The 24,310-nt window shown below is 40.3% G+C and overlaps 2 protein-coding genes across 2 annotated transcripts in view; one reads left to right on the top strand and one right to left on the bottom strand.

Annotated features, from left to right (window-relative positions):
• CMSS1 (cms1 ribosomal small subunit homolog) overlaps positions 1-24,310 on the top strand; it is a 770,463-nt gene that overhangs the window by 252,132 nt on the left and 494,021 nt on the right. The gene's annotated exons all lie outside the window — the stretch shown is intronic.
• Positions 1-24,310, bottom strand: part of FILIP1L (filamin A interacting protein 1 like) — a 639,717-nt gene that overhangs the window by 311,917 nt on the left and 303,490 nt on the right. The window contains exon 4 of the mRNA XM_053706055.1: positions 21,983-22,161. Within this exon, the coding sequence (XP_053562030.1) occupies positions 21,983-22,161 (179 nt within the window). The remainder of the gene's footprint in view (positions 1-21,982; positions 22,162-24,310) is intronic.

Raw genomic sequence — 24,310 nt, 5'->3', positions numbered from 1 at the left:
CAAACTCATCCAATCAATGCTCATGTCACACTTTGCTGCACTGTGATAACATGAAATCTCACAAGATTTGATAGTTAACCTCCTTAAAGGGACAATAAAGTCAAAATTATTGTGATAGTAAATCCTAGCGTTTGTGAAACATTAGGATTTACCAGTGCAGCAAACAAAGGGGACTTTCAGTCATGAAGTATAAAATATTTTATCACTGAGGTGATCTTAGCCAATAACGTGCTAGCTATCCGGCATAATGTCAGCTGGGACGCACAGCTATTGGCTAAGGTGTGTAAATATCACCTCATTGAAAAAATTGTGATCTGCTGCCGGCTGCCTGAGGTGCTAAGCGCGGCGAACGCTGCAGACAAATAAAGGAACTTTTTGAGCATGAAGTATTTTATACTTTATGACTGAACGTCCCCTTTATTTGCTGCACTGGTAAATCCTAGTGTTTCACAAACGCTAGGATTTACTATCACTTTGAACTTAAATTGACTGGATAGAGGGAAATTTTAACCCCTTAAGGACCAGCGACGTACCCTGTATGTCACTGGCCTTTTTTGGGACTTGATTGTTTTATAGCGCGGTCTTGCCACCAGCGTTGAGACTGCTCTATTCCACAAAGCCTGCTGGAGGGAGGGCATTAATAGCGTGCTCTTGCTAGACTGTGCTATTATGTCCTGAAAAAACCCTTAATGACCAGTGACATACAGGGTACATTGTGGTCATTAAGGGGTTAAACAACTTTCCAATTTACTTCTTTTATCAATTTTACTTCGTTTTCTTTAGGGTTGCACCGATACCGATACTAGTATCGATATCGGTACCGATACCAAGTATTTGCATGAGTAGTTGTACTCGTGCAAATGCACCGATACTTAAACCGATAATTCCACTTCCTACCCATATGCTATCTTGTGGCGTTTTTTTAAACTGCATATTCCCATTTCATTTTAGTGGAGACTAAACTAAACATTGTTTACTACTGTTCTGCCAATACAAATTGCTGTTATTTGTATTATTGTAGGAGAGATCACTGTACCTCGTTCAGACAAACCCCTGAAGTACTGGGCAGTTAATAAACAGATTTCCAGCTCTGGCTAAAATGGGCCAAAAATATTTTTCTGCCCCATGCAGTAGTGTGGAAAGTGAAAGACTGTTCAATTTAGAGTCTAACCTCCATACAAATGTCAGATTGATGTTATATAACATCCCTGCAACCCAATTGCATCACCCCTTTAAATGTAATATTTTTTTTTTTTATTTGTAAACATATTCAGTGAACTTTGTGACATAATTTCATAATGTCTTTTGAATTACAGTCCTTTATAATAATAAAGAAGGAATCTTAAATAATTAGTCTGTATTGTGCTTGGTAAACTGTCACAAAAAAGTATCGGTAATTGGTATCGGCGAGTATTTGAAACCAAGTATCGGTACTTGTACTCGGTCATAAAAAAATGGTATCGGTGCAACCCTAGTTTTCTTGGTATCATTTGTTAAAGCATAATCCTATTTGAGCTCAGGAGAGTGCACATGTCTTTAGCCATCTAGTAGCTGAGTTTGGAACATACTTTATTGTAGTTATACAACGTTGCAAATTGCTGCCATAGACTGCTAAAGACATGTGCATGCACCTAAGCTCCTATCACCCTTCGCAGGCTTATTCTTCAACAAAGGATACCAGAAGAACAAAGCAAATTTGATAATTTAAAGTAAATTGGAAAGTTGTTTAAAATTGCATGCTCTATCAGAATCATGAATGTTTAATTTTGACTTTACTGTTGCTTTAAACGGAGGAGGGAGGTAGCACAATTGTGCCTGCACATGCCAGATGCACACTCCCTTGCATGTCCCGGGACTGGCATCCTGATTGGCTGCTTAAACTTCCTTTACAATGGGATGTGGCTATTGAGGACATTTCAAGGTAAAATATATTCCTTTTTATGCTTAGAGATTTTCACATTCTTTTTACAGCTATGCTGCATCACTTTCAAGTGCTTCAGCATTTGGCTATCATGTCCCTTTATATATTTTCTCTGTTCCATCAAATTGAGAATATTTCAATATAAAGTAGAGATTATTATTATTATTTGGAAAATGGGTGATCCTGTGCTGAATAAACCAACTTTTTGAAAGTTGACCTATCAGCCAGTGAGAGCATCCTAGAACTCAGAAATACACAAGCAAATACAACCTATTAGTTTACCAATAAGTTTAAGTGGCATTTAATTAACTTTTTTTCAGTTAAAACGTTTTTTACATTTTAATTCCTTGACGGCATAAGAATGGCGTTACATTCCATCCTAAAAGCGCTGGGCTATAGTGCTGTCAGGACCACATGGAACTGGTGTGGCCCCCTCTGTGTACAAAACTGTGCTGGATCCGACTGGGGGAGTTGCATGGAAGCTTGGGCAGTCCCCCAGGATCCAGTATCAGTGCAGGGATTTCAGTAACGATGAGTCACTGATAGACTGTGACAACCAATGATTGGAATCATTGGTTGTCAGCACTGTCTGTTTCCTCTCTTTTTCAATGTGATCTGAGGAGAGAGAGGAAGACAGATTAGTAATGCATAGTGTCCCACAGTTTTCCACAGTTTTAATTTAAATATATATATATATATATATATATATATATTTATATTTAATGAACCCTTTCACTGCTGATCACAGTCACAAAACCTGGCCAAATAATACTAAGTGGCTAGAAATAAAAAATCTGGACATTTGGCAATTCCCTGGATTGTGCACTTTTGCAAATGGTATGCCATCATGTGGGTAATCTTCTTTCCTGGGCTGCCATACTACATTAATACCTTCAGGGCAGGGTCAAGTGCACAAGTTTGGAACAAAGCACTGCATGTAAACAAAAGGGTAGAAAGGAAGTCACGTGATCGTCACTCCGAGCACTTGACTCCAAAGCCGCTGATTGCATCCTAGGGGCCTGCCTACATTGCTAGCCATCTTCCCCAGTAGGATCTTTCATATCTTCAACGAGAAGGGCAACAGGACACCAAAAAAGTTAGAATGTACCATGCCGACCTAACGGCGTTAAAGCCCAGTGCTTTTAGGATGGCATGGAACATCCTAAAGGCGTCAAGTGGTTAAAGGCATTATAGCTCCAGATAATGAGTTTGTCAAATGTAAATGAGCCTGTAACAACCCAAAATCCCAGAAAACCTCTACATGAGGGGCATTGTTGTACTGGTGGGACATTGCAGAGGACAGAAATGGGTGTTTTTATTGCAGTGAAACAGGATTAAGATATTTAAAATTAAAATAAAAGTGTGTGCATGCTTGGAAATAATACAATTTCTTAATTTGTCACACTTAGATTTTATTCATATTAAATTATAGTTCATATTAGGGCTGGGTGATATGGGAGGGGGAAAAATCGTGATTGCGATTTATTCGCAATTTTCTTATTAATTACTATAACACCGTAATTTTTAATTAAATAATTTATTTAACAATACAGAATCTTAATGTACATGTTTCTCATTGGCCAATACAGGCTGAGAGCATTAAAATACACACAACAAAACTAGTTTAAATAAAATATAAGTGCAAACTGATTTTGTGGGTTTTAGTGCAGATCAGTGATCTACACAAAGTTATGACTGTCTTTTTACATTGCTCCTTCCTTTCTGCCTCAGCTCATATGACTCTATAGCAACTATTTTAAACTTGAACAATTAGAAAGTACACTACCATATAATTATCGCGCATTTACCCAAAACAATCTGCTCAACTAAAATCATTTACCATCTAATACGAGGAGAGTCCACGGCTTCATTCATTACTTGTGGGAAATACAGAACCTGGCCACCAGGAGGAGGCAAAGACACCCCAGCCAAAGGCTTACATACCTCCCCCACTCCCCTCATCCCCCAGTCATTCTTTGCCTTTCGTCACAGGAGGATGGCAGAGAAGTTTCGGAAGATTTCGGAGTAGTTTTTTATGGAGGGTAGTACTCTTCGGAATGGGATTGGAGTTTTAAGTAGTCTTGCCAGCCTCTCAGTGAGAGCATTGACAAATGTTAGGGTCTGGAGATGCTGTTAGAGTCTTTCTGCAAAACCATCCAGACTCGTATTAACAGCTCCTTAAGCAATCAGTGTTGACGAGTTTCACTGCCTGCTTTCTTCACTCAAGTCCATGTCAGGAGTGATGCTACACACTGTCAAACTTGAGATGCTATGTTCCTGTTCCACGGCATTGATTCTGGTAAGATCGTTTCATTTTTTTATATCTATAATAATGCAAGAAGACAGGGTCACAGTGTGGCTCCTTTATCTGTATAGAGTGAAGATGATTATTGAACAGGGGGGATGTATACATGATTGTGTTTTTATTGTGTTTTTGCTGCAACATGTGTGAGATGTGGCTCTGCCAATGTGGAACAGTCAGGTTTTTTCCTTCCTTGATTACTGCGCAGCCTGTTTAGTTGGCACGTTTTTTTCCTGGCTGCGGGGGAGGTCCTGCACGGTACTCCATGTGACCGGGTGTTGCCTCTTTTTCTCTTCTTTTTCCTTACAGTCGGTTGCCTGGGTCATAGGAGGTGGTGAGTGCCTCAGCCATTGGAAGTTTAAAGGTGCCATTTAATCCTTTTCTGTATGGAGGACTCTGATATGTTAGCCATTACTCCCTCTTTACTAAATCTAGTGCCTGTGTTTATTGTGAGGAGGTTTCAGTATCTCTGCCTGCTCAACTATGCTTCACATGCCTCGACAAAATAGTGATATCTAAAAGAAATAAAATGTTTAGTACCACTGAGCCGTCCACCTTTGAGGGGTCTCCGTCCTGTGAGGTGAGTTCCCTACAGTCATTTCCGATTACATATGCAGCTTCCCAGTGTATTTCTAATCCTCCTGTGGGATGGTCCACGTTGCCGCCTGATTTTGTTGAGCAGTTGCAAACGGCGGTATCTGCGCTCATTAGTGCTTTACCTCGCCCGGCCAAGTGCAAGCGAAAGGTTAAACATTGCTATCCTTCCCAGGGGTCATCTACTCTGTTGGATATATATGAGACTAGATTATCCGCTGATGCTGAGGATTTCGATACTTCGGAGGCCTCTCTTTCTCTCTGGGTCGGAATCTGCGGCCTCTAGGCCTAGAAACCAGACTTTAGGTTTAGGATGGAGAACTTAAGCTTTTTGTTAAAGGAGGTGTTAGCGACTCTAGAGGTTCCGGAACTGAAGCTAACGGAGGAACCTTCTATTCCTAAGCTGGATAAAGTTTATGAGGACAGGGTAGTGCCCCAGACTTTCCCGGTTCTCGCAAAGATGGCGAATATTATCAAGAATGAATGGGAGAGACTTGGATCGTCTTTCTCCTCTTCTTCTTCATTTAGAAAATTGTTCCCGGTTCCAGATGCTCAACTAGAATTATGGGATCTTTCTCTAATGTGGATGGAGCTATCTCCACGCTCGCTAAACGCACCACTATCCCGCTTGAGGATAGTTCGTCGCTTAAGGAACCGATGGGTAAGAAATTAGAGACCCTATTAAGAAAAATGTTTTAGCACACGGGGGTCGTTTTTCAACCTGCAGCTGCGGTTGCTGAAGTGGTGGGATCCGCTACCTATTGGTGCGACTCTCTGTCAGAGATTATCGAGGGGGAGATTCCCCTCTATGAAATTCAGGAAAGTATTAAGGCCCTGAGGGTTGCTAATTCGTTTATTTGTGATGCTAATATGCAGATTATTCGCTTGAATGCCAAGACATCAGGCTTTTCTGTTCTGGCCAGGAGGGCCCTGTGGTTGAAGTCGTGGTCTGCTGACATGACATCCAAATCAAGATCACCCTTGTATTTAAGGGAAAGATTCTTTTTGGTCCAGGCCTGAACTCGATCATATCCACGGTCAGGGGAGGCAAGGGTGCCTTTCTACCGCAGGATAAGAAGAATAAACCCAAGTCCCAATGACGGCAAACTGCCGCGAAGCCAGAGCAGTCCAAGGGATCTTGGAAACCCTCTCAGTCTTGGAATAAGCCCGCCGAGACAAAATCGTCATGAAGGGGTGGCCCCCGATCCGTCACTGGATCCTTGGGTTCTGGAAGTTGTTGCCCAGGGTTACAGGATAGGTTTCAAAACTCATCCTCCCAGGGTCGTACAGGTACCTCTAGCAGAAAGGGGTCTAGGGTACTATTCAAACTTTTTCATGGTCCTAAAGAAGGAGAACTCTAGACCTCAAGTGCATAATCAAGTTTCTGTTGGTTCCATCGTTTAAAATGGAAACAATAAGGTCTATACTGCCCCTAGTTCAAGAGGGTCAGTTTATGACTATGATAAACTTGAAGGACGCTTACCTTCATGTGCCAATCCACAAGGATCACTTCAGGTTCTTAAGGTTCGCCTTTCTGGATCAGCACTTCCAGTTTGTAGCCTTCCCTTCGGGCTGGCTACTGCTCCAAGAATATTTACAAAGGTTCTGGGAGCTCTGCTTGTGGTGGCGAGATCCAGAGGGATAGCAGTGGCTCCTTATCTGGACGACATTCTGGTTCAGGCTCCATCCTACCAGCTGGCGGAGGACCATTCGAGAGTTCTTCTTCTCCTTCTGCAATCTCATGGATGGAAGGTAAACTCAGGAAAGAGTTATCTGGTTCCCAGTACCAGAGTGGAGTTCCTGGGCACGATGATAGACTCCATTGCCATGAAGATATTCCTAACAGACAAGAGACGTTGCAAGATTGTCCCCAGCTGTCTTGCCCTTCAATCCTCCTCAAGGCCATCAGTGGCCCGATGCATGGAGGAGATTGTGCTCATGGTATTCACTATAGATGTCATTCCTTTCACAGATTCCATCTCTGGCCTCTTCAGCTGTGCATGTTGAGGCAGGGGAACGGCGATCATTCGGACCTGTCCCAAGTGATCTCTCTGGATAATGGGTAGAGGGAGTCACTTTCTTGTTGGCTCTGTCCAGAACAGCTGTCCCAGGGGACATCCTTCCTCAGACAATCTTGGGAGATTGTGACTACAGACGCGAGTCTCTAAGGTTGGGGAGCAGTTTGGGCTGCCAGGAAGGCACAGGGCAGGTGGAATCGGAAGGAGTCTCTTCTCCCGATCAATATCCTGGAACTTCGGGCGATCTTTAATGCTCTGGAGGCTTGGCCCCTCCTGGGTTCGTCCAAGTTCATCAGATTCCAGCTGGACAACATTACATCGGTGGCTTACATCAACCACCAGGGGGGCATGAGAAGCTTCCTAGCCTTGAGGGAAGTATCTTGAATCCTGAAATGGGCAGAGACCCACGAATGCTCCCTTTCATCGATCCACATCCCAGATGTGGACAACTGGGAAGCGGACTTTCTCAGCAGACAATCATTTCATCCGGGGGAATGGTCTCTTCACCCCTAAGTGTTTGCGGAGATTTGCTACAGTTGGGGGAATCCAGAGAAAGATCTCATGGGAACTGCAAGCTACCCAGATACGGGTCGCGTTCTAGGAATCCCAGGCAGGGATTAATATTAAGACTTTTTCTACTGGCCATTGCTTCGGCATGCAGAGTGGCTGAATTAGTGGCCTTGCAATGTGAGCCCCCTTATCTGGTTTTCCATGCAGATAAGGCTGTCCTTCACACTGGACTGGGTTTTCTCCCTAAGATTGTGTCTGATCGCAACATTAATCAGGAGATTGTGGTTCCTTCTTTGTGTCCTAAACCTTCTTCTTCGAAAGAGCGGTTACTTCATAACTTGGATGTGGTTTGAGCCTTGAAATTCTTCAAATCTTCAGGCTACGAAGGATTTCAGACAAACTTCTGCTTTGTTTGCTGTTTATTCAGGGATGCGCAAAGGGCAGAAGGCTTCTTCTACTTCCCTATTCTTTTGGCTGAGGAGCATGATTCATTTGGCTTATGAGACAGCAGGTCATAAGCCTCCTCAGAGGATTACAGCTCACTCAACTAGAGCTGTGACTTCTTCTTGGGCCTTTAAGAATGAGGCCTCTATGGAGCAGATTTGTAATTGGCTACCTAGTCCTCCTTACATAATTTTACAAAGTTTTACAAATTTTACGTTTTTGCTTCGGCTGAAGCAGCTTTTGAGATAGAGGTTTTGCAGGCTGTGGTGACCTCAGAATAGAGTCCGCCTCCTTTTTACTCTCCCGTTTTTCATTCAGTATCCTCTAGAGCTTGGGTATTTGTTTCCCACAAGTAATGAATGAAGCCGTGGACTCTCCTCGTATTAGATGGAAAACATAAATTTTGCTTACCTGATAATTTCATTTTCATCGTTACAAGGAGAATCCACGGCTCCCGTCCGGTTCTCCGTTGGGTGGACCTAAATTTCTTTTGCTTTTCTTCTGGCATCTTTTATACCCTATTTCTCCTACTGTTTCTTGTTCCCTCGGCAGAATGACTGGGTGATGAGGGGAGTGGGGGAGGTATTTAAGCCTTTGGCTGGGGTGTCTTTGCCTCCTCCTGGTGGCCAGGTTCTGTATTTCCCACAAGTAATGAATGAAGCCGTGGACTCTCATCGTAACAATAGAAATTAAATGATCAGGTAAGCATAATTTATGTTATTTTTTCACACTAAATACCACACTTGGGGTTTAAATAATTGAAAAACAACTTTTGTTAGACAACTTTTATCCCCACTCATTCAACCAATAAATTACATCAAATAGCGGAGCACATGGCAACACTACTGAACTAGACATTTTAACATACCGGCAAAAAAATTGTATTTAAGAGATATGTGCTGTTCAGCAGTGACACAGCTTGTTGGGTAACTATTGGAGCAGAAAAAGGTCACAAACTGGGGCACAATAGGACATGAAGCAGCTGCAGTCTGTCAGATCTCACCTTTCTTAGAGGCAGCTCTCCCTCTGAACAGAACTGGCTGATTCACGGAAGTGAGTTATTTACACTGAGCTGGCAATAGCGAGCACTGCGTTGTGTCTGGGAGAAATATTTTCAGTTACGTTGTCACTCGCACACTTCGTTCACACTACCTACATAGGAATTGCGCATCCCTGAGTGACGTCATAGTGGACAGGGTTAGAAATTGCATACCCTCGCGGTTTTTAAATTGCGGAGGTTAATCGCGGCTTAAAATCGCATATGCAATTAATCGTGCAGCCCCAGTTCATATGTAAATATTTGATGTTAGAAGAAAGTCCTATTTTTCCTCTAGAAAATTATATACAGTATAATAAGTGTGGGAGGTACATTATGGTTGAGCAAACATGTATCTTAAATTCTAAGTTTGTGTTCAGAACGTGGACAATTGCCTCCGTCCTTAAAGGGACATAAAACCCAAAAATGTTCGTTCATGATTTAGGTAGAATATACAATTTTAAACAACTTTCCAGTTTACTTCTATTATCAAACATGTTTAATTATCTTAGTATCATTTGTTGAAGGTACAGTAATGCACTACTGGTATCTAACTGAAAACATGGTTGAGCCAATGACAATCAGCATATATATGCAGCTAGAACCTAGGTTCTTTGCTGCTCCTGAGCTTACCTAGATAAACCTTTCAGCAAAGGATAACAAGAGAAGGAAGCAAAATAAATAGACATTCATGATTTGTACAGAACATACAATTTTAAATTACTTTTCAATTGACTTCTAATTAGGACTTTACTGTCCCTTTCAGGGGTTAAAACATTCAACTATCATGAGCATGTAACTTCCCAATTTTACTTCTATTATATCATTTGCTTTGTTCTCTTGCTTTGGCTCAGTGGCAGCAATGCACTTCTGGGAATTAGTTGGTAATTGGTGGGTGCACATATATTCCTCTTGTCGTTGGCTCACCAGGTGTGTCCAGCTAGCTCCAAGTTGTGCATTACTGCTCCTTTAACAAACAATACCTAGAGAATGATGCAAATATAATAAAAGTAAACTAAAACGTTGTTTAAAATTGTATGCCCTGTCTGAATAATAAAAGACAAGTTTGGGATTCATATTCCTTTAACTGCTGCCATTTCATGACCGAAAATGTTTGAGTACCATGTGAAGAAACAAAGAAACACAATATTGCATCTTCACATTCCTCAAATGAACATCAACTGTGAAAGGAAATTAGGATGTATGAGTTGATAACGTGTGTGCAGCCATGCAGGGTTTTAAAAACGGGATAGAAAAAAATATCAGTGTAGCATTTGGCAGTAGATCTATGTCTGGTGCCAATATACTAAAATTATAGTTAAGGAGCTACATAACCAAACTAATTGCTTTTTCTATTCTAGGTTTATAGTGAAAAGTGTTTATACGGATTTAATTATTGTTCAAGTTGTGATTTTAAGAATACTGAGATCATCAAACACTGTTGATGCGTTAATGAACTTCACTAAAATGTTAGGTGCTTCTTGAAACTTTAATAGATTCATCCAATAGAACATATAGATTGGGAATGTGTATCTCATTAAAATACTGAATTCTTCAAGGGACATCGAAATGATACATAAACCTATATCACAACAAGTCATTTCAATATGTGCATTTAGTTGACCCCTTCCCACAGTTATAACGTTCCATGCCATCCTAACCGTGCTGGGCTTTAGCATAGAAATTTAAAGCCGCTTGGCTGTACTTAAAGGGACACTAAACCTAATTTTTTCTTTCATGATTTAGATAGAGCATGAAATTTTAAGCAACTTTCTATTTTACTCCTATTATCAAATTTTCTTCATTATCTTGCTATCTTTATTTAATAAGCAGGAATGTAATGCATAGAAGCCGGCCCATTTTTGGTTGTGAACCTAGGTTATGCTTGCTTATTGGTGGCTAAATGTCAGCCACCAACAAGCAAGCGCTATCCATGGTGCTGAACCTAAAATGGGCTGGCTGCTAAGATTTACATTCCTGCTTTTTAAATAAAGATAGCAAGATAATGAAGAAAAATTGATAGTAAGAGTAAATTAAAAAGTTGCTTAAAATGTTGTGCTCTATTTGAATCATGAAAGAAAAAAATGTGGGTTTAGTATACCTTTAAGCCATAATGGCTTCCTAACTGGGATCATGGGCTGGAGGGCGTACCTAGCATCATAGGCACTCCCCTCTGATCCGATCCCATCATTGAAATCACGCGATCGCATGAATGATCACATGATTTCAATTTTTTCATTATTTATTTACATAGTAAATTTGTTCCGATTGTAACAAATAAGTGCTGTCACGAAGGGGTTAAACTGTTAATATATATATTCGATATAAACCTAAGGTTGCCACCGAAAATGGCTGGTATTTTTAAGGTTTAGGTCAAAGTTGAAAACAAAGATTAAAGATGTTATAATGGTCAAACTTGTAATTGTGGAGGAATAGAATTATAAAGAAATGATAGTTTAAACTTTAACCCCTTGCACCATTTGGACGTAGGTACTATGTCACAAAGTACTTTGCACAGTGTACTGTGACTTAACATCTACGTCCAACACAGGGGTGCCTGTTGCAGATTAGACAGCAGGTGCTTCAACCAGGGGGCAGAAGGCATCTGCTTTCATATGATAAGGGAGCACTGACTCCCTCACCATATGAAGCCAGTTTGCTACAGAGAGTGACACTGTCACTCTCTCTGTAACAATCATTGGTAGGAAGGAGGTGGGTGGAACGGCCTAGTTGAGGAGGAAGGAGGGGCGAGGTTCGCTTAACTACAGAAACGTTTTGAAGGGAGGGATGGGGAGCCCTACGACACAGAAAATTATAGGCTGGACGCCATGTGGGGCAGGCAACGATTGGATGAAGCCAGATTTGTCATCGCTCAGCTAAATCAAGTTTAAAAAAAAGGCGGGCAGAAGAACAGCGCAGTGTTTACCATCTCTAAATGGTAAATATTTTACAGAGCAAGTGTCTTTAAATATTTTAATTTAATTAAAGTGCCACTGTTTTTATAAATAATTTATATACTGTGTAGGAGCTTGTCATTTTTGACATGTTATCGCTGTGACTAGCTGCCAGTGATCTCATGACAATGAGCCACTTTTTTGTACATCACTGGACTGCCTCACTCCTGAGGCCTCCAGCAAATTGGTCACTGAGCCTGATCCCAGCATGCACTGGGGCATGCTAGTATCCATGCTCAGGGTCAAGTCCTACAAAAAATAGTGTGGGAACTCACCAAGACTTTCAACCCTTACAATTATTATTGTTTTTTATATATATATATATATATATATATATATATATATATATATATATATATACAGTCACACACACACACATATATATATATATATATATATATATATATATACATACACATACACACTGTATTTATATGTATATAATCTATATACTTTGGTTAAGGAAAGCAAATTAGAACCAATGAAGGGTTGATTGATTGCCTTTGGGCCTGAGAATTCTCCTCTGTCACAGAGTCTCAACCATTTAAGGTGCAATAGTCCTATTTCTGCTGAAGGGAGCTAAATATCCCCAGAGCAAGCCACACAGAAATGTGAGCACCAAGTGTTCCACACAGTGCGGGGTGATCACACAGCATGACCGCTGACAGGCTTGCATTTTGCATATAGTAGGAAGTGTTACTGCCCATTACTAGAGGCTCTCACTATCCCTCTAACCAGACTGTGCTCCAGTTCTTCCCACCAGCAGTGTTTACTGAAGTGTTTCTGTTCTCTGTCCAGAGGGAACTTAGTTCCTCCTGCAGAAATAGTGCAGGAACTCAGTTCCCATGCGTTCCCACTCTACTTTACCCCTGTCCAGGCTCCATTTTAAGCATACACCTGGCTGTCACAGTGATTGTGTACACAATAACTGTCATTTTTGACAGTTACTGTAATGCTGCTGGCTAGCCACACCTGCCGGCTTCCAGCAGCAGCATGAGATATACGCTGATCGCAGTGTGTATCTCATAAATGGAGGCACCCCACTGACAGGCATAGAATCACAGGGACACACTTTCCCTGTGATCGTTAGCCTAAGGTGTCCTCCATTCCGCTATTTCTGCACTGCCTCACTCAGACATGACAGGCAGAGGCACGCGGCAGCCCAGGACATCAGCACTATACAGGGCTTAAAGGGACATAAAAACAAGTTGGGATAGAGACAAAATATAATATGTGCTTTAAATACTTTACCTGCAAATTTATACTGCAGTGCCTCGCCATAAACCCTTTCTTTTTAGTTTCTGAATTGTAAAGCTGTAATTCTCCCCCACACATTTCCTTCTATGGCTGTATCTATATCTATTATTGTTTTGGTAGATTGCAAAAAGTGAATAGGGATTATCTGCTGGTGCATGCATAGAAGCTGTGAACTCAGTTGAAATACAATGCCTGTATATAAACACTGATAAGAGGGGTGGAGTTGGCTGCTCCAGGCAGCTTAGCTATGTAATTAATTTTGCTTATTTTTGAAAATTATTTTAAAATACTTTCCAGCAATTTTTAAACCATTTTTTTTATGCAAACTATTTTTTAATTAATTAGCCCTTTTAGGATATGCACAGATCTCAACCTGTTTTATGTTCCTTTAAAGACTTAAGCTGTTAAAAGTGGTAAACAAACCCCCCTGTAGAACAGGGTATCTAACCTGGTACGTAATAGGTAGGATATATGCATAGATATAGACATTTCTGTATATTCTAACATTTACTGGATATCATCAAGCCAATTTTGAATGCACACGATTGCTCTGATGTTGAATGTTTTTACATGGTGATGAATTTAAACTTGATTTTGTGACTAATGCTCATTGCCTAAGACACGTACAGATTTTCCATAAGATACTGCTTTTCCTGTATGAATAAAATAGTTTCACTTTAAAATGTAAAATCAACAACTGACTTTGGAGATCTGATTAATAGGCAAAGTACCTAATCCGAATATTTGAGACATAAACTTCTTTGTGGTGTTGCTAAGAAACACGACCAACAGCCTAGAACCTAATCATTCTGCCAACCGACAAAAGCTCAGCTGATGTCATGTTAATGGAAACATAGTTCTTGTTATTTTTGGGGGAAGACATCACATTTACTTTAATATAATAATTTTCTATTTCTCAGCTTTCGTCATTTTCACAAAGCATTGTCTTTATAGATTTATTTATAAAATCATGTTGTAATTATTACAAAGAACATGGTGAACACACTTTCGGAGAGTATAAAAGACCGGAAATGATCCAATTTGTAAAATAAGAACTACTGAAATGACTAAAAACTTGTAAATGTTTAATCTAATTCTTGCGCTATAAATATTTTTGTCTATATAGATATTGGCCAGCACAGTCCAGACCTTGGGCTGCATTGTTAAAGGGACATAAACCCCCCCCCCCAAAACTATTTTATAATTCAGATAGAGATTACAATTTTAAACAACATTTCAATGTACTTCTATTATTTAATTTGTTTCATTCTTCACATATCCTTTGTTGAAGACATGCACATGGGTGAGCCAATTACATATGAAGCATCTATGTGCAGCCACTATTCAGCTACTGAGCCTATTTAGTTATGCTTTTGAACAAAGGATATCAAAAGAATTAAGCAAATTAGATAATAGAAGTTAAGTGGAACGTTGTTTAAAGTTAAATGCTCCTTCTAAATCATGAAAAAAATATGGGTTTCATGTCCCTTTAAAACGATAGAAGAATTCATGCTCGAACTAGGTCTTAATACTTTGTCAAAAAACCTCTTGGTTTCATGGCTACACGTGAGATTTTTACAGTTAGCGAATATTGTGGTTTTGTAAAGAATTGTACAATAACCGAAGAGGAGAATAGTTGATGGGAAATCCACATATAGGAGGTGGTGCAAGGCAGTTATTGAATGAATGAATGAACATGAATGAGTAGATTAAAACCTACAACTCATGCACAAACTGTGAGATTATATTAAAGGGACAGTCTAGGCCAAAATAAACTTTCATGATTCAGATAGAGCATGTCATTTTAAACAATTTTCCAATTTACTTTTATCACCAATTTTGCTTTGTTCTCTTGGTATTCTTAGTTGAAAGCTTAACCTAGGAGGTTCATATGCTAATTTCTTAGACCTTGAAGCCCACCTCTTTCAGATTGCATTTTAACAGTTTTTCACCACTAGAGGGTGTTAGTTCACGTATTTCATATAGATAACACTGTGCTCGTGCACGTGAAGTTATCTGGGAGCAGGCACTGATTGGCTAGACTGCAAGTCTGTCAAAAGAACTGAAAAAAGGGGCAGTCTGCAAAGGCTTAGATACAAGATAATCACAGAGGTTAAAAGTATATTATTATAATTGTGTTAGTTATGCAAAACTGGGAAATAGATAATCCCTTTATTACCCATCTTTTAAAACAATAAAAATTCTGGTGTAGACTGTCCCTTTAAAGGGCTAGTCAGAATTCAACTTTCATGATTCAGATAGGGCATGCAATTTTAAACAACTTTCCAATTTACTTTTATCATAAAATGTGCTTTTTTCTCTTGGTATTCTTAGTTAAAAGCTAAACCTAGACAGGCTCATATTCTAGTTTCTAAGCCCTTGAAGGCCACCTCTTATTTGAATGCATTTTGACAGTTCTTGTTGACATGTGCCAAATAGATAACATTGTACTCACGCCCGTGGAGTTACCCAGGAATCAGCACCGATTGGCTAAAATACAAGTCTGTCAAAAGAACTGAAACAAAGGGGCCGTCTGCAGAGGCTTAGATACAAGGTAATCACAGAGGTAAAAAGTATATTAATATAACAGTGTTGGTTATGAAAAACTGGGGGATAGTTAATAAAGGGATTATCTTTCTAAACAATAGAGATCCTGGAGTAGACTGACCCTTTAATTGTCAGACAAAAATAAAATAAAAATATTTAAAATAAATGCAATAAATTCTTATTTCCTTCCATAAGGCAGGGAGAGTCCACGACTTCATTCCTTACTGTTGGGAAATACAACACCTGGCCACCAGGAGGAGGCAAAGGCTTAAATATCCCTCCCACTTCCCCTATCCCCCCCCAGTCATTCTTTGCCTTTTGTCACTAGAGGTGGCAGAGAAGGGTCAGAAGATTTGGATAGTCCTGTAATGGGTTTGTTCCCTTCAAGAAAGGACTGGAGTTTTAAGTAATCATGTCAACCTCTCAGTGAGAGTACTGATGAAAGTTAGAGTCTGGAGATGCAGGGAAAGTTTTTCTGTGAACCCATCCAGACTGTCGCCTAACAGCTCCTGAGCAATCAGTGTTGACGAGTTTCACTGCTTGCTGTTACAAACTCAAGTCAATGTCAGAGCGTTGCTGCAAGACTGTCACACTTGAGAGGCTGTACCTGTTCCACAGCACGGATCCTGGAGAGTAAGACCATTTTTATATATAGACTTTTGCTGTACAGGGTGATAGTGTGGCTCCTTTATACCTTGATAGGATCAAGAGTTAATATCTCCTTCAGGGAGATTATTTGATCTGCTAGGGGTTATTTATAACTGCTTTAATGTGAGAATTTTGGGGCTCATAGACTGTGTTCTTTTGGCTTGGAAAAAACAGGTTTCTTTTTAGTTTTTGAGTGTTGCACAGCTCATAATAGCTTAGTGCCTTTTTAATAGCAGGAGAAGTCCTGTCCTACGCACCACCTGCAGTCTTTTCATTTTCCTACGATCCTGCTGCGGACATCACTCCTAAGGAGAGCATTTTCACCGTTAGCTGTCTGGGTCTAGGAGGTGGTGAGTGCCCCAGCATTCTTTTTTGTCTGTCCTTCTGTGGATATATCTTAGCTATGGAGGACTCTGATACTACATTAGAAGGTTCCACTCCTTCTGTACTTATTACTAATTTCTGTTTATATTGTGAGGAGGCTGTGGTTTGCCCACCTGCTCAATTTTGTTCCATTTGCCTAAGCACTGTTCTAAAGTCTAAAAAGGTAAACAAGCCTGCTAATACTCATAGCACTATTATCCTCTCTGAGCCATCTACCTCTCAGGAATCTGTGTCCCGAGAGATTACTACCCTTTCTAAACTACCCGCTTCACATGCAGTTCCCCGTGTCCCAACTAATCCTTGCGGTGTCTGCAGCCCTGAGTGCCTTACCTCCCTCTAGCAAACCTAAGAGGATAAACATAGTTCTCCTGACCTAGAGTCATCTAAATATTTGTCGGATTTAGCTACTATGTCTAAGCTATCCAAGGATGAGTTAACCTTTGCAGCTTCAGTGGGTCAACTTTCTGAGTCGGAGACTTCAGTTATTAATCCTCCTTCAGCGGAGGAACCCTCTTTTAGATTTAAAATTGAGCATCTGTGTTTTTTTTATTAAAGGAGGTTCTGTCTTCGCTAGAGGTTCCAGAGACTAAACTCCCTGAGGAATCTAAGATACCTAAATTAGACAGAGTTTATTTAGACAGGAAGGTCCCGCTGACTTTTCCTGTGCCAGTTAAGATGGCGAACATTATTAGTAACGAATGGGAAAGAATAGGAACTTCTTTTTCCCCCTCGTCTACTTTTAAAAAATTATTCCCGGTCCCTATTTCTACCCTGGCTAAGCCTACTACTATCCCTCTGGAGGATAATTCTTCTTTTAGAGAGCCTATGGATAAGAAAATGGAAACTTTTCTGAGGAAGCTGTTTCAACATACAGGGTTTTTATTTCAACTGTCGGAAGTTGTAGCCATGGTTGCTGGAGCAGCTACCTACTGGTGCAACTCTCTGTCAGAGCTCATTGAGGTGGAGTCTCCCTTAGAGGATATTCAGGAGAGAATTAAAGCTCTGAGAATTGATAATATGCATATCATTTGCCTAAATGCAAAGGCTTCTGGCTTTGCGGTCCTAGACCACCGGCTCTCTGGTTGAAGTCTTGGTCTGCGGATATGACTTCTAAATCCAGCCTCCTTTCTCTTCCTTTCAAGGGGAAGATTTTATTCGGTCCAGGGCTGGACTACATTATTTCTACAGTTACCGGAGGGAAAGGTGCCTTCCTACTGCAGGATAAGAAGAATAGGCCTAAGGGATGGCAATTGTCTTATTTTCGTTCCTTTCATTCTGACAAATCCCAACGACAGCAATCCTCATCCAAGTCCAAGCGGCTCAAGAGTACTTGGAAGCCAGCTCAGTCCTGGAATAAGTCCAAACAGACTAAGAAGCCTGCTTAGAACAAATCGGCATGAAGGGGCGGCCCCTGATCCGGGATCGGATCGAGTAGGGGGCAGACTGTCTTGGTTCCAGGATGTACAGGATCCTTGGGTCCTTGAGGTTGTATCTCAGGGATACCAGATAGGATTCAAATCTCATCCACCCAGGGGCAGATTCCTACTCTCCAGACTGTCTACAAGACCAGAAAAGAGAACTGCCTTTTTAGGTTGCGCACAGGATCTCTCCTCTCTATTTGTCTGGTACCTACAGCAGAAAGAAGTTTGGAGTTTTATTCAAACCTTTTCGTGGTTGCAAAAAAGGAGGGAGCTTTTCATCCAATTCTGCTTTTCATCTATTTCTGAGTGTTCCCTTTTTCAAAATGGAGACAATACGGTCAATCCTTCCTCTGGTTCAGGAAGGGCAGTTTATGACCACCATAGAGCTCAAGGATGCATACCTTCACGTTCCGATACACAGGGAACATTTTCAATTCCTGAGGTTTGCTTTTCTGGACCAGCACTTCCAGTTCATAGCGCTTCCGTTTGGCCTAGCTACTGCTCCAAGGATATTTTCGAAGGTTCTGGGGGCTCTTCTAGGCGTTGCCAGAATATGAGGTATTGCAGTAGCGCCTTACCTGGACGATATCTTGGTGCAGGCATCATCTTTTCGTCTAGCGGAAGAACACTGAGTCCCTTCTCAGTCTTCTTCGATCACATGGATGGAAGATAAACTTAGAAAAGAGTTCTACAAGGGTGAATTTTCTGGGGATGATAATAGACTCCATATCCATGAGAATATTTCTCACAGATCAGAGACGTTGCAAGCTAACTACTGTTAGCCCTCCAGGCCTCCTTGAGACCCTCAGTGGCCCAGTGTATAGAGGTGACCGGACTCATGGTGTCCTGTATGTACATCATTCCCTTTGCCAGATTCCATCTCAGACCCTTACAACTATGTATGCAGAGACAATGGAACAGCGACCATTCAGATCTGTCTCAACAGATTGTGCTGGACAACGTGTCGAGAGACTCGCTCTCTTGGTTGCTCTGTCCAGATCATCTGTCCCAAGGCACGTGCTTCTAGAGATCATCCTGGGAGATTGTGACTACGGACGCAAGCCTTTCCGGCTGAGGAGCCGTTTGGGATGCCAAGAAGGCACAAGGACTGTGGACTTAGGAGGAGTCCTCCCTTTTGATCAATATATTGGAACTCCGGGCAATCTTCAATGCCTTAGGAGGAGTCCTCCCTTTCGATCAATATATTGGAACTCTGGGCAATCCTCAATACCTTGACGGTTGGGCCCCTTCTGGGTTCATCCCAGTTTGTCAGATTCCAATCAGACAATATAACCTCGGATGCCTACATCAACTATCAGGGGGGGAACGAGAAGTCCCTTGGCGATGAGAGAAGTATCTCAGATACTAGAGTGGGCAGAGACTCACAGATGTACGCTGTCAGCAATCCACATTCCGGGTGTGGACATCTGGGAAGCGGACTTCCTCAGCAGGCAATCCTTTAATCTAGGGGAATGGTCTCTCCACCCCGGGGTGTTTGCAGAGATATGCAGCGAGTGGGGGACGCCGGAGATAGATCTCATGGCATCCCGTCTCAATACAAAGCTACCCAGGTACGGGTTGAGGGATCCTCAGGCGGAACTGATAGATGCCCTATCAGTACCATGGAGGTTCAGACTTGTATATCTTTTTTCTCCATTACCGCTTCTCCCTTGTGTGGTGGCTCGCATCAAGCAGGAGCGAGCATCAGTGATTCTGATTGCTCCATCGTGGCCCTGAAGGACGTGGCTTGCGGATCTGGTGGGGATGTCCTCATCTCCTCAGTGGAGGTTACCTTGTCGCGGAGATTGAATGCCTAGTCTCTCTTTTCTGAGAGTGTTATCGACACTCTGGTTCAAGCTCGTAAGCCAGTTACTCATTGTATCTACCATAAAGTGTGGAGGACTTCTACTGGTAGGAGGAGCCTGGCTTTTCCTGGCATTATCTTTTTTCCAGGAGGGACTGGAGAAGGGTCTATTTGTTAGTTCCCTGAAGGGACAGATATCGGCCCTGTCGTTGTTACTGCACAAGAGATTAGCTGAGCTTCCGGATGTGCAGTCCTTTGTTAAGGCTTTGAGTAGGATCAGACCTGTGTTTAGATCTTCGAGCCTCAATCTTGTTCTTAACGTTTTGCAGCAGGCTCAGTTTGAGCCTATGCATACTGTTGACATTAAATTGTTATCTTGGAAGGTTATTTTTTTGTTGGCTATTGCCTCTGCGCTTTTTTGAGATTTCTGCTTTGCAATGTGACCCCCTTATCTTGTTTTCCATGCTGATAAGGTGGTTTTACGTACTGAATTAGGGTTTCTCCCTAAGGTGATGTTGGATCGTAACATTAATAAAGAAATTGATGCTCCTTCCTTGTGTCCTAATCCTTATTCAGCGATGGAACGTTTGCTTTACAATCTAGATGTGGTTCGTGCCTTGAAGTTCTATCTTCAGGCTACTAAGGAATTCAGACAATCTTCCTCTTTGTTTGTCATCTACGGGGAAGCGTAAGGGGCAGAAGGCTACTACGCTTCCCTATCTTTCTGGTTATGAAGTGTCATCGCTTAGCTTATGAGACAGCGGGGAGACAGCCTCCTGAGAGGATAACGGCTCATTCCACTAGAGCAGTGGCTTCCTCCTGGTTTTTTTTTTAGAAAGTTGCCTCTATGGATCAGATTTGTAAGGCCGCTACCTGGACCTCCTTACACACTTTTTCTAAATTGTACAAGTTTGATGTGTTTGCTTTGGCTGATGCAGCTTTCGGTAGAAAAGATTTGCAGGCTGTGGTGCCCTCAGAATAGGGCCCGCCTCCTTTTTTGTTCCCTCCCGTTATTCCTTCAGTGTCCTCTGGAGCTTGGGTATAGTTTTCCCAACAGTAAGGAATGAAGTTGTGGACTCTTCCTGCCTTATGGAAGGAAAACATAAATTTATGCTTATCAGATAAATTCCTTTCCTTCCTGGCAGGGAGAGTCCACAACCCCTCCCGTAATTTATTTTTTGTTGGACGGCTTCATTTTTATATCATTTCTTCTTGCGCCTTTATACCCTGACGTTTTCCTACTTTTCCTTGTTCCCTCGGCAGAATGACTGGGGGCGGATAGGAGAAGTGAGAGGGATATTTAAGCCTTTGGCTGGGGTGTCTTTGACTCCTCCTGGTGGTCAGGTGTTGTATTTCCCAACAGTAAAGTATTTACCAACAGTAAGGAATAAAGACGTGGACTCTCCCTGCCAGGAAGGAAAGGAATCTATCTGTAAGCATAAATTATGTTTTTAAAATGTCCTAAAAAACACAACATTACTGTTTTATTTAGTTGTTTTTTTTTTGTATTAAATATTTTTATACAAGGTAACAATAACATTAGAGAAGAAAGGGACAATCTTGCAAAATTGGATAGTACAAGGAGTACCAGCTTACTGTTTTTAACACAACACAGAGTGCATAAAAAAAAAAAAAAAAAGATTGCTTTAGTCCTTTTAACTCGGAGACTGAGACTGGTAGTGGGCACACATAATGCCAGAGGTTAGACCATTTCTAACATTTCTGTCAATCAAGCTACACTTATTCTCCCGAGGACCATTTTAATGGGTGACCACACAGCTCAAATTTAAGCCAATATAACATTTTAAAAATTTAACTAAGGTAATATTAAAGTTGTTTAATGTTCATTGCACAGATTATCATTAAATACATTTTGTGCTTTGGATAGCTGAAAATGTTATAATATTTACAAAGTATCACACTGCCCCCACCCGGATACTTCATAATGCCAAATGTCCTGTGGAAAACACTGAAAAGCATAGTTGCCAATCAGCTATCATGTAACTTGCCCTTTAATTATAACACACTTTTGTAATATTTTGAAAGCAATAAATGCTGTTTATTGTCTCAGCAATTTTTATGAATGAAAAATAAAATATAAGTCCCTCCGTCAATTGAACATTAGAATGATTGACACCTTACCTTTCACGTTCCTGCTCCAGTAAGTGAGTAAATTCATCACTTTTATCCATATACTCTGTATGCTTTATTTTTTCATCTTCAAGTTCATACAATGTTTGTCTCTGTGACTTCTCTACTAATAAAATCTGCTCCAGCATCCTCTTGTGAGTCTCTTTATGTTTCTCAATAACCTTGTCCAGCTACAAAATATGAACACAACCCTTGTTTAATTCTTATAAGACCTCATATCATTCCTGTAGTCATATATAGTTTGTTAAAGGGATATCAAACCCCGCAAAAATATTTTGTGATTGAGACAGAGCATACAACTTTAAAGAAATATAAAAGTCAAGTTGCATGATTCAGATAGAGCTTGTCATTAAGAAACTTTTAAGTTCACTTCTATTTTTCTAATGCGCTTCATTCTCTTGGTGTCCCTTGTTGAAAAAGAATATACACATATCCTACACCAGTGGGAGCTAGCTGCTGATTGGGGTCTGCACACATTTTTCTCTTGTGATTGGCTAAGTAAATGTGTTCAGCTAGCTGCCAGTAGTACAATGCTGTTCCTTCAGCAAAGGATAACAAGATAATGAAGCAAATTTGATAATAGAAGTCAATTGGAAAGTTGTTTAAAACCGTATATTCTGTCCAAATCATGAAAGGGAATTTGGGGGTTTCCTGTCTCTCTTTAAAAAAAAGTTTCCAATTTACTTCTATTATGAAATTAGTTTAATTCCCATTGTATTCTTTGTTAAATAGATACTTAGGTAGGTGTCTGGATCACTACATGGCAGGAAATAGTGCTGCCATCTAGTGCTCTTCCAAATAAATCACATTCTTGCAAAGCTGCTGCCATATAGTGCTCCGGATGTGTGCATAAGCATACGTGCCTGCTGTTCAACAAAAGATACCAAGAGAACAAAGGAAATCGGATAATAGAAGTAAATTAGAAAGTTGTTTAAAACTGCATACTCTATCTGATGTATGAAAGAAAATTTGAGTTTCCTGTCACATTAACTAGATTATTATATATATATATATTTGTGTATATTCCAGGCTGTAGTGTTTTCTGATAAACAATCTAGAAAATTATAAAACGTACTTTTGGAAATGAAATACAAATGACATATAATGCAGTTTGTGACTTCCTGGCCATCACAAGTGTATTGTGTAGCACTTGGCAGTATGCATTTAAGGGACATACAACCCAAACACTTTCAGTGTAAAATATATATTTTTTCTTTTTAAATAATTAAAAAACTTTCCAATTTACCTCTATTATTGAAGTAATTTGTTCTCTTGGTATCCTTTGTTGGAAAATAGGTAGGAAGGCGTAGGAGTGTGCAAGGAACTGGAGCAATGTATGGTAGCGGTTTTACAACTATGTTATACATTTGGAAGAACATGAAGTATCTCTTCAACAAATAATACTATGAAAACAAAGTACATTTTATAAAAGAAGTAAATTGTAAACTTTTTTTAAATGGTGTGTTCTGCCTAAATCAGCAAAAAAGAAACGTTTGGGGTTTTATGCCCCTTAAAGTTACATTCTCTTAAAGGGACAGTAAATTCCCTGTAATTATAAGACATTTCTATTGTGTTGCTGTAGAATAACATATCAACCAAGTTTAGCTGCAAACAAAAAAAAAAAACCCTGTTTGCTTTACTTGTTTTTTAATATTCAACCCAATCTGGGTTTGAGCCTATAGAAGAGAAGTCTACCCACAGACATTATGTTAGTATAATGTGAATTGTTTTACAGTTGTTCTCAATTAAAACCAATTAGGGAAATATATGTCTGCAGATTTTTTTTTAACTGTGGTTTCAAAAGGCAAAATAAAAGCAGAGGAGCTATCTGAAAAAAAAATCAAAATGAAACTTTCATGTTTGACATAGCATGTAATATTATATATATATATATATATATATATATATATATATATAAGTTTACTTCCATTATCAAAATGTGCTGCTTTTATGTATATGCAAACTTTCTGAGGCACCAGTGACTACTACTGAGCATGTGCAAGAGTAAACAATATATACATATGTGTTTTTGATTGGCATATCACTGTCACATGATGATACACAGGGAAATGGAAATTAAATTCTTTCTATTATTGAATATGGGATTCTACCATTTTATTGTCCTTTAATACACACCAGCAGATAAAACAGAACGTTGGGAACACATTAAAGGAGTAAAAAAAGCCACAGTAGTGAATTTTCGTTATGAATAGAAGCAATTTGCATAAAAGCTTGCTTTAACAATTACCAGAAGCAGTTATGAATGACCTCATTTAAGGGTTATTTTTATATGATGTAACAATGTGAAAAAGGAGAGCT

Source organism: Bombina bombina, chromosome 3, assembly GCF_027579735.1.
Source record: "Bombina bombina isolate aBomBom1 chromosome 3, aBomBom1.pri, whole genome shotgun sequence".
NCBI classification, from domain to species: domain Eukaryota; kingdom Metazoa; phylum Chordata; class Amphibia; order Anura; family Bombinatoridae; genus Bombina; species Bombina bombina.
Note: the sequence above shows the minus strand (reverse complement) of the source record. Positions and strands in the feature narration are given on the sequence as shown.